At 29.6% G+C, this 12,248-nt stretch overlaps 1 protein-coding gene across 1 annotated transcript in view; it reads left to right on the top strand.

The window, feature by feature from the left end:
• LOC136980966 (calcium/calmodulin-dependent protein kinase kinase 1) overlaps window positions 1–12,248 on the top strand; it is a 50,326-nt gene that overhangs the window by 12,028 nt on the left and 26,050 nt on the right. The window contains 1 exon segment of the mRNA XM_067277167.1: window positions 2,058–2,127. Within this exon segment, the coding sequence (XP_067133268.1) occupies window positions 2,058–2,127 (70 nt within the window).

Raw genomic sequence — 12,248 nt, 5'->3', positions numbered from 1 at the left:
TCGAAAAAATTATTTGTCTTCAAAATTGAATCTTTTGATGGTTTAAAACTAGCGAAAGATTCGGCTAGCCATTTTAAACGATGAAATAAAAAGAAGTATCTACGTTGACGATCTCAAATTTACTGTATATAAATATATTTGCCATTGCATTCAGATAATTTTGTAGTGTGATATAGAAGATTCTGTACTAATCTAAATTTAATAAAGTTTATTAATATACGCGTAAAGTACGTCACGAAATTTACACTTAATATATTAGTTCCTTAATCTTTATTGCGTATAGAATCAAGACCTGAGAGATGAGATGGACCCAGAGCATTCATGATTATAGAATTCCATTCCCCTCCAAAATCTATAAAAATGTATGGATAAATCGATAAAAAACAGATTTTTTTTTAATAATTTAAAAATGATATCTAAAGCAATTTTAATTTATACGCCATGTTTCTTAGAAACTTAAATTTTGAAGACTGAGTCTAGGGTCCGATTCAAATGGCTCCATACTCAGAGGTTCTACTGACTCTTTCTTCCGGAGCCTCTACAGATGTGAAATATTACAATTAAATTTAGTTTTAATTTATAATACAGAGGAAAAATTATTAAATCGTTATTTTTCGTGTCAAAGAGTTACCGAGCGGATAAAAACACCGAACACATGTCACGGATTCGAACCTCACCAACGGATTAGCCACGCGGAGTTTCCGGGGTTTCTTCACGTGTTTAACACCTAAATAAGGGGTCACTTTATGTAATAAACAGGGCTCCTATTTAGGTGTTGCGTTGCCTTATTCCAACAGTCCAATCCATCATTTTCTAACTCGATTACACCGAAAGTTCATAAATAAAACATATCTAATCAGCATTATACACCAAAATCGAAACATTTTAGTCTCTGATGTATCCACTAACAAAGTTTTGTGTGTTTGATATCAAACATATCCTTGTTAGAAGAAATTAATAAATAAATAATCCACGTTGACCTAATCATGTCGACATTGAGAAAGTAAGATACGTCCGCTACGATAAAATATTGCGATATTTCGATTTATATTTTAGTTTTCTCCTCCATATTTTATCATTTCGATTCCATGTTTTAGCAAGCGTAGCAAGTCTTTTGTCATTTCCTTGATTATTTTAAATGGTTTTATTACTATTAAATTTAGTGGAGCATGAAAGTTTTCGGACAGCACTCGTGTTCTTTCAATGATTGATGAAAGTAAGCCACCATATTAACCGTGTCAAACATTAATATGGCGATAACGTAGATTAATCTCCGAAAACGGTAGTTTTAACATTAGCATCATTTGGGAGGATCACTTTGGGTGGTATTTTAACACAGTTAAAGAGATCCGTAAAGTTAATACTAGGAGCTGTATATATATTTTTTTATTTTATAATATTGGGTTATCGTCAAAAGTTGTGAAGTGAGTAAATATGCTTCTCGAGAAGTAAAGTATAAATATATAACCGCTGAAGTACGTCCAAGAGGAGGATAACTCTGAGAAATCTCAAAGTAAATAGGGGACACTTCAGAAAAAATCAGAAGAGAAAAATGTTTTCTGTCGGATCAACTTACAAAATATGACATTGTTGTGTACAGTATCAAAAGTTATAGATTTGTAAAATAAAAATAAAAGGAGGGGGAGGTTAAAGAAAATAAAACAAATATTTATGCGTATTAGAATATAAATATATAAAAAATTATAGCTTTTATATTTATTATTTACAAGTTGGAATGGTATAAAATTCAAATATAAACATCAGAATAAAATATAAGAACTGCATTATATGAAAATAATGCTCTTATATTTATATATTCTAAGTATTAACGAAAAGAAATTGAATTTTATTTATTTATTTTTTAATACAAAATAAAAATTAAAATAAGTAAACATAAAAAATAGAATTCGAAAAACATTTTTCAAATTTAAATTAGTTTCTTTTTTATTTTAAAAATACATTAAATATATTTTTAAAATGTTTCTTGTTAATACAATGAAATTAATTTTCATAATAATAATAATAATAATAATAATAATATAATTTTAATTTTTCAGATCAATTTGGTTAAAAATGAAAGAGAATTAAAGATATTTTATAATTTAAGAAGACCAAAAATGGGTGGAAGTGAGTGTTTATTTTCAATTTATTTTTAATATACAGGTATTACAAATATCAATAATACCTGTATTATTGATATTTGTATCGTATGAATTAAATATCAATAATATTTAATTCATACGATTTATTAATTATAATTTGTATCAATTTGTAATTATTACGTGTATCAATTACTTCAGCAGTATTTAAAAAATTTGATAAACTTCTTAACCTTATTATTGTTATATTTATCGTTTATGTAACAGCAAAAATATTATAAAAACTTATTAATTTGTCAGCGGCTAGTGAATTTAATCTCTTGATTTAAAAATTAAAAAAAACCAAGCGAAATTCTACAAGAGTATTAAATTACAATCGAGTATCGAATATCATTAAATTGTATTCATAATTTTTAAAGTTGTATAATAATCTAATTTACTTAAACGTCTTTAAACATAAAATTTGAATTTTTTTCCTTAATTATATCATTAAATTTCGTTGACATTTAAGAGAAATGGCGATAATTCCGTCCAATCGATTGAATTCGCAAATATGGAGCCGTATTTACAAACTCTACTCCATTGAGCGGAGTAATTATTCGTGTATACATATGTATACATTATACATATTAGTGAGGATTTAATAAGGATCAACTGCTATTTACATGTGATAATGTGTACTTAATTGATTTTCTATTATATCTGATAGGGCATTTAAACTATTGTTCGGTGCCTTGAAGATTTTGTGCAAAATATCACGCGATTCGTCGTTTCGGGTGAGCAAATCTCCATTTTCTTTTCTTTTCAAGCTAGAATGAGGATTTTTTCAGCACTTTTTACGAATTTCTTACCAATAAAAATATTTATTTGTATATTTTTTTCTTATATATTTACATACATTACGCTTAATGGATCATACATCTGGATAAGAATAAATTTATATTTAAATTGAATATAAGCTCTTTTTAATGGATCTTTTTGTCTGATAAAATAAATTTGTTTCGATATAATGAAAAAAATCTATAAAAATAATTAAATATGTAAAAAGTCGAGAAATTTTCAATTTAAATTTTAAAATTTCGAAATTGGCCAATCAGCAACGAATTCCCCTATCGTACTGTTATTTTTCTGTACTTCAAACGAAATAGTAAATTTATTATTTATTATTAATCTACTACATGACTGGTATAGTGATTGATTAATGATAAGTTTGTTATTTATGATCATCTTTCTTTTGAACATTTGTAATCGGACTATTTAAAATTAATTTAAATACAGTATTTTTTATTTTTTATTTTAGCGCTCCCTGTCGGCAATTGTAGATTTAATTTTAAAAATAAAATATTTAGTAATTATAATGTAAACAGGAATATTAAAAATACAAGAATTTAAAGTAGAAAATAATTATATTCTGTCATTGTTTTAAATTTATTATTTATAGAATACGAAAGTAATTATCCGATACACCCACTAAACTTCTAAGAAATATATATAGGCCTATATATATGGACGATTTTCATTGGTTGTAAATTTTCATACTCTCTAATCTCTACCATAAACCTGTTTAAAATTTATTTTAATACTTTTTATTCGATAATTAGTAATAAATTGTATTTAGAAACTTTTTATAATATTAAATTGCTGGGTTTTGGAATTTCTTCTGCTAATACACTTAACTCCTTAATAAGTCGTGATTTCTCTTAATTGGAAGTTTGTGAACACACAACTCTGACCAAACCCACAAATCACCAACAGTTTCCTATTGTTACTATAAGTTATGAGATTTAAAAAAAGACATTTTGATTAATAAATTTTAAAAAATCACGTTTAATGTCAAATTTTTGACACAGTTTTAGTAAATCGAGAAGAAATTGGCAAGATTTAACTCGGTATCTATCGCAAGTCCCACTTTTCTCGTCGACACAGAGTTTAAAGTTACAAAAAGTGATGAATCAAACAATATATGTACTCATTAAAACGCTTAAAATCGAATTTATCGAATGAAATTCATAAGCGGTATTTTATTATAATGGATCAAAACACAAATCGTAATTGCGCGAACGAATCAAAAAATAATTTTATCGACTATCGAACAAAGCCGGCATTTTCGAATATTTAAATCGCTGCGATCACGTGACGAATCGGCGTTAAGGAACGTCGTCGCCCGCCGTTCACCCCTCTACGACGAGTGGTTCGTTCCACTACTGGCCGGCGTAAAGGGAAGCGTATACTCTCAAACCGCGTGCATGTTCAACAGCCAAGGATGTCGCCACCCGTTTACAGAGTAGACTATCGAAGCAATTGTTTCGGCCAATCGGATTTGTGTATTTAATCGCCGACGGTTCGATTGGTTAACGGAAATATGAAATTTTAAATTGTTATCCTCGTTAGCAGATGTCGACTTATGATCTGGGTGAGTTATTTTATGCAAATTCTTTAGTATTTAACTAATTGCTTAATGATTATATTTAAAATATAAATAAAACATCATTTCTACGAAAAATACGTTCAAAAAATAGAAAAAAATAATCAATAAATGTTTCGGTTGTGTTGTAACTTTTTGAAATTTAAAAATTTTTAAATTTATAATGCATTTATATGTATAATGAAAGTAAAGTTATGAAGGACCTTGGCCCGGTTATGTGTGTTTTATCTAAGTGGAGATCTGGCGATTGTTTGTTTTTGCGAAAAATTCGAGCGAGTTTTCGCGTTACAGATACGTTATTCTCGAGAACGATGCATCACGGTATAGGCAAAATAAAAAAACGAATTCCTACACACAAATCATCATTCCACACACAAAAAATCCTCGCGCCGGTTGTGCAAACTAATCGAAAAATTGGAAAAATGCAAGAATTTCTAGTGCATTTCAGTTCTTTTAATGAGATGTCAATGTTGACTTAGTCTACCTTCCGAATGATATATTTCATCTATTATATGCTTTATTTTATTTTTAAAAAATACACAGGCGAAGTTAATTTATTGATTTCCGTCAAGATAAGAAGATTTTCTACATTTTATAAATCTTATTTCTAATTTAATTAAATAGCGGCAATCTCCTTCAGGATTTTTCTAAGCTTGCCCGAAAGATAAGCAATAAGTGAATAAGACTACACGTTTTTTTTTTTTTTTTTAATCCAGCTTAACAAAATATAGTCGAAAATAATATATTAAATCACCACGTGTTTTGTCCCATGGAAGAATTTAGGGTTCATGTTACCCTTGGTGCCAAGATGGCGGCTCGTCTCTGATTCCAGCAAGGAAACAGTGGGACGCACGTTCTAACCTATTCTAATAATTTGGTTTGCTAATAATTATGGTAATTTATTAGAATAGGTTAGAACGTGCGTCTCACTGTTTCCTTGCTGGAATCAGAGACGAGCCGCCATCTTGGCACCAAGGGTAACATTACCCAAATTGTTAAAATCAAATATTTCTGACTTTTGAGCAATTAAATAGCCGATTGGCAAATAAAAACAAATTAAATTTATTATCTTATTAAAATAAATCCTCCTTTAAAAAGTTCGTTTTATTACATCGAAAATCTTTATGGCTTTTACCTATATTTTCTATTGATTTAAAAAAATTTTTTGTTTGTTTTATAAAAGGTAAAACAAAGGTTCTTTCTTAAAAGGTAAATAATAATTATATATTTTAATAATAGAGATTATAATAGAGGGATATTTTAATGACCTCATTGTTACTAAGCATACTTTTCAGTTTACTGTGATGAATTTCTTTTATTGTTAATAATAATGTTAAATGCTATAAAATGTATACTTTATATATAAATATAAACATTTTATAGGCTTATATTTGGCTAAAGTACATATGTACTGTACAATGTACTGTACATACACACACACACATTTTTCTTCTAACATTATTTTTATCTCTGCTTCTGTTATTAGTTATATTATTATTATTTTATTAGCAGAAACCAATGATATTTTCAGATTAACTGTCTTATTAGAAGCAGTTTTCCATTATCAGAGGCATTTGTGGAATGTTTTTTTTTTTTTTTGCTGTCGCGATAATTATAAAAATATCACATTGTATCTTGTTAACTAGATCAATAATGCTATTAGAAAATTCTCTCTTACTAATTTTCCCTTTAAGTTTCTTGTGGATTAAGGGAATTTTCCCTTAATATATTCTTTAGTAAATAAAATTAATTAACACGCTGCATATTTTAGGTGTAACGACACTACCGTAGAAAGTATTATTACTGCGGTAACGAGCTTTAAAATAATTATTATATTTATAAATAGTTGAAATTAAAAATTTATTTTCTAGACGATAACTCAAGAAAAGTTTAATTATAATTTTAAAGGAAATTGTGAAATAAATTTATATATTATACGTGAAGTTTAGTAACTGATAAGTTTTCCTACCAGGAATTTCTACAATATTTACGTTTAGCAATCTATAACCGACCGGTATTTATCTTAGTTTCATTTCAGAAAATAAGAGATTAAACTCGACTATATCGAGGTATAGGTGCTATATTTACTGTGTCAATAGTAAGGAGTACAATGACATCAATTTATAAAGAAAATTTTTCTAAGGAAGAGTAACTTCCCTTTTCCTTACAAAGGAAATAAACTCGCTAATTCCGTGTTCAAAAAATTTATCGCGAATTCGATCTGCATAGAATATGCAGGATTTCTTCTTATTATTATTATTATTTTTTTACCCTTTTTTTCCCTTCTTTTTATTCGCTTTTTAGCCAGGAGCGAATGTAAAACCCCGGGAGAAAAATCGATGGAACAGGCAAAATTCACAATAGAGAAATACGCGGACATTCGAAGAACGTGGTAATTTAAATCTTTCGACTTTGATTGAAGGCGAATTGAAAAAGAAGAAGAAGAAAAAAAAATAAAAATAAAAAACCATTTTCCCGAAGAGACAGAATCGTTTTCTTTAAAACGATTTATATAGATATATATATGCAAAATCCTCCATTGTTAAAAGATACCGGCGTTCAATTTTACACGTCTCCAGACAAGTCTTTAGTACAAAGAGTCGCTCGATTTATTAAGTTTCGAATACCATTTTCGCGTTCGGGGAGCGAATGTTACGTTGTGTCGGATGTCCTCTTTATATTGGACAGAACGAACGGGGGCTTAAGATCTCCCCGGTGACATCACACGCACAAACACACATTTAAATTTACTTGTTCCAACTTCAAAACGCTGTCTTTTAAAAAAATTTTCGATTGCAAACGTAGTTTATTCGACCATCCGCAATATAATCCTCGTGTTTATTTTAATTAATCAAAATATTTTAAATTTTTGAGTGGGCGCCCCTTTGAATTCTTACGGTTTCTACTGCTATTCTTTATATATAGCCTATATATACTCTAGATTTCGGAATAGTAAGTCCGTTGTGGATTACTATCGATTGAATGCGGAATCTTTCTTTCTCTTTTGATCTCGAATTTTATTATCGTGTCGTCAAAGAATCGAATGTTGGAAGAGAGTCACATTTTTATTTACGACTTAAGAGAGGAGTTGCTTGTTTTATGTAATAAGTAAGCTTAGGAAGGAAGTAATTGAGTTTTTTTTAGGTACATTTTTATTGGTACTCTGTACTACGAGAAAGTTACAACGATGACGTTTTATAATACTTCTCTTCATTGGATAGAAGAAACCGTACGGTGCCGGTTTTATATCGATTTTAAAAAAAAAAGTGAAACGACGTATTACGAAACATTATCGAATTTACGAGTTAATAAAAAAGATTTTTAATGTCCGTTGAGAAATAAAAGTGTACGGGACGATTCAAAGAGAAGTATGATTCGGCATTGAAGAATACTTCTCTTATTTTATCCTGCTCTAAAGAAATTCCAGTCGATCGAGCTCCAATGCCGAATTTATGCCGAATTACCAAAGAACTTTAGAGAATAAATAACGTTTACTGTGAATTTACAGCTCCAACATGGCGGTTCTGTAATTGTTTATGCGCTGCAACGAGACTGCCTTATATTGTTCTGCGTAATTTAAGTTAGTATGCCATTCTGTAAATGGGATCAGTTGTGTTTTATTGTAAACTACGTTATTATTATCTCTGATACAGTGTTTCTGTTGTAAAGCCACCGATAACTATAGTCATAAAGGCCTTTTGTAATGCGCCGTTTGATCCGATGTAGTTAGTATTCTGAATTGTATCGTTGACATACTGAAGTACTAAGATACGTTGAATGTATAAGGATTTACTACAATTAGGAACTATATAAAAGCATTAAAAATTAAATTTTTGCGATAAGACAGCGAAATTTTTTAAGACAAGTAAAATCTTCTTTGATTGATAATTAGATTAGGAAGCTCGATCGTGATTTTGGTTTATAAATAAATAATTTTAATAGGTTAAATTTTCTATTTATTCGGAAAATACTAAATGCGTAGAGAATATAAATCCATAAAATAGGAAACGTCAGCATGAATAAGTAATAACTTAAGAGTTTTTGATTCGGATTCTTAGTTTAATAGTTTAATATATATATATATATATATATATATATACACGTAGAATGTTCTACTCGGAGATTAAGAATATTTTTATAAATATTTAAACTCGATGTAAGTAGCCAGACTTACTTTTTTTTTATATAATTCATAAGGTGATAAATAAAAAATAAAGTTAACTTTTCTATTTTATCCATTGTAGTTTCCTCCCTTCTAATTTAAAACCTCCAAAGACAGTTTTCTAATTAAGATCGAATTGGTTGAAAAGATAGTGATTCCTCTTTTCCGGTTTAATTAATGACGATGGCATCTTCGTCACCTTTTTCCTCTTTATCCGTCAAATCTCTGGTGATTCCTGATTTAATGAACAGTATTAGAAAAGATCCTTTTTTTCTTCTTTAAATAAAGAATTTCTCGCTTAGTTTTAACTAAAAGGTGTTTTTGATAGTAAATAACGGCTATAGAAGTCTTCGGATCTCTTTTAAATTCTCCCGAAAGCTTTCTTCAAATCGTGCAAAAGGGAACCGTGAAAAGAAACTATGCATGAAGAATGTGAAAGAAGGGAGTCTTCTACGAATCATAACTTGCAGAATCTCCACGATAAAACGTAGAAAAGGTCATTTAAATAAAAAAAAATAATAATAATAATAAGTAAAGTTTTTAAAAATTAATTATCTTTAACATCGATTCATAAAGAATAAACGACAAGTGAAATTCGGTACCCTTATGTGTCGCGTAATCGAGGTTGTAGTAGTGTATTGTCTTCTTCAATTTCCATCAATCTTCAATCATTGTCTCACGGGACTTCGTTTGTCGTTTCTAAAGTGATAAATTTAGAAACTTCTCGATCTTTAACAATAAGAATGTAGTGGAAATCCGCTGTTGGATCACTGTAAACTGCACGTTTGGATCTCTAAAGACTCCACCGAGATCGGTGTTACTCTAAAAGATCGGTTAAATTTCCGAACGAAAGACTTACAACTCGCTGGGGAAGGGTTAGAAACGCGCACCGAAGAGCAAAATTACCTTAACTGGCATTTTTTAAATTCGTTACACCGCATCTTTAACTATTGTATTACGTTTTCCGGATGGCGGCAACGCCGCGACGTTCCGAAAGGAGTCTTAAATAGATGAAAATAAGGTTGTTGAACCCGAATCGGTAGTGTGTACGAAGTTGCGAAATCTCCTATTTAAAATACAGGGATTTATAACTTTACGTCGGGGGGAGGGTTTGCCTTTTATCCTTAACATATTAGTGGCTCCGTTGGGAAGATATTTTAAGTTTCACAAATATGGAGAAAACGTGGAGGAGAACTTAATAAACAGACTACTTCGAAGTTAAATTAGAATGACCTTTTAACAAAATTGAGCTAGGAAAATTCCGATTAACTAATCGTTCACGTGATGTTGTGCGTCACGTATAAGACACAAAAATAACTCGGAGAATTTAAAGAGAAGAATAAGAAGAAATAAAAAGGAAAAGAATGGAAATAACAAGGGATTATTTTCAACCATTTTTATTTTGCTTTAATATATATATATATCTTTCCTATTTAATTAATGACGATCGAGACAAACTTCCACTGTATGTATGTATCAGAAAATGCTCTTATCTCGTATGAGTTTTCCTCTTCGTAACTTTTTTTTTTTAAGTTTTATGATTTATTTTGATATTAAAAATCTATACCGTAACTCTATATCTTTAGTGTAATTACGAAACATTATTTTTTTTTAATATTAATTAATTAACGAAGGGAATGCGTAACGTTTCTCGAACAGCTGACTAACTTTTAACTGGGTAAACTCTTCCTTCTTTTTTCCTCCATCTAAACTATCTAAAACACATCATTACTGGAGGAGAAGCATCATTTGGCCCGATCAAACTATTTTAAAACCATTTAGGTGCTACAAAACGACTTCAGAATAGAAGTTTTTTTTTTTTTTTTTTTTCTAGTGGACATCTTCGTTGTTTTTAGAAGCATTTATCGATAGATTGGGTGGAGAAGAAAGATTTCTTCACCGCGAATTTAAGTGAAAAGTTTCGACCCGTGTAAAGTGCGCGTTGGAGCATGTTGCATCTCAATCCCCGTTAAGCTCTCGTAGTGACACGCCTCTTAATGAAACCATTCATTTTTCTCACCCCAAAATCGATTTTTTTTTCTCCCCTTCACCTCATAAATAATTCAAAAGTAATTAGCGACTAGATCTTACTTTTATTAGGAAATATGTACTGTGTAAGTTATAAATATATTTATATATTCACACCTTAAAAAATAATAATAATCTAATGTTTAGTTAGTACAGTAGCACGAAAGATTAAGTCCTGTTTTTTTTTTTTTTATATAAGTAATTTTAGGAAGAATTTTTGTTATTTTTAGAGTAAAGAAAGTCGTGAGATTCGAGTAAATCTTTAATTTAATCGTTACTTTTGTTTTTTTTTAAATAATAATCAAAATATACGTGCATTTTAAATGTAAAATTCAGAAAAGTAAATTTTTTTTGCTAGTAAAATGCATGAAATAATCCTTCATTTTCTTTCTTTTATATATATATATATATTTGTGCAATTAAATCTTCTCTGATTAAACTTGATCGATATTACGTCGTATCTGATTTTATTTTAATAAAAAAGAATGGAAAAAAAGTAACACTTAAGCACGCAAATCATTTAAAAAAATGCAATTTCGCAACGAATACATTTTGTAACTGAACGACGACGAATTGCTTTGGAATAAAAATAATTCCCCAATGTTAAATATTAGATTAACGTTTAAAAATGTGGGTTTTCTTCTTCTTTTTTTCAATTGTTGCTGTAGTAGCATTACAATCATCTTTAACAATTTAGCCTGTTAGAACGTTATAATAGTATTTTAATTACTATTCCGGCGATAACGAAATGATTTAAATACGTGTTTTTGCCGTTGGAAATATCGAAATTTCGAGTCAGAAATAACCGAAACTATAGTAACAGCTTAAATACTGCATCAAGCAATTACTTAGTTTCGATTAGCGACATCGTGGCATTCGATGCGGGAGTAGAGAAATGCCACTTATTTGTCGTAACGAATGCCCGAACACTGCCTTTGTTAATGCGTTTTAAAAATGGAAATTTTATCGCTAGTCGTTCTTCGACACTAAAAATAAATGGCTAAAGATTATCTTGGTGCTTTTACAGAAATTCTTACTCCTACAGTAGCGTACTTAACTTATAAATAGGATGCGGTAAAGTTCACAAACAGGCCGATTGATTGATCGAATGCTGTCAATTTTAATTATTTCCGCAGCGATAAACACGCAAAAATCGGTTCACTTTATCAATACCGTCGTGACAAATCGGAGATTACTCCTTTTTTTCCCTTCTTTCCCCACAAAATTCCATTGATAATCGCGTAAAGTTATCAATCTCCGATTGTGTAGTCATAACTGGCAGACCACGTCCAATTAGTACAGAGTCTTTCTCGCGGATTGTTGCTACAATAGAGCTTTTTGTTCTCGAACAGTACTTAAAATTACTGACGGGGAGAAGAATAATAAAAGTAAAAAATCGCTATTATTTAATAATGGAACTACGTGGGTCGTTACGCTTATTACTGTAACAGCATCATCATTGTTTAAGCTTAAAAAATAATAATAAAATTGTTTTTTTAAGGTAATTTGAAGATAGGAAACCACAAAATGTACC

The sequence above is a fragment of the Centruroides vittatus genome, unplaced genomic scaffold (assembly GCF_030686945.1).
Source record: "Centruroides vittatus isolate TY-2023 unplaced genomic scaffold, ASM3068694v2 contig_738, whole genome shotgun sequence".
NCBI lineage: Eukaryota > Metazoa > Arthropoda > Arachnida > Scorpiones > Buthidae > Centruroides > Centruroides vittatus.
Note: the sequence above shows the minus strand (reverse complement) of the source record. Positions and strands in the feature narration are given on the sequence as shown.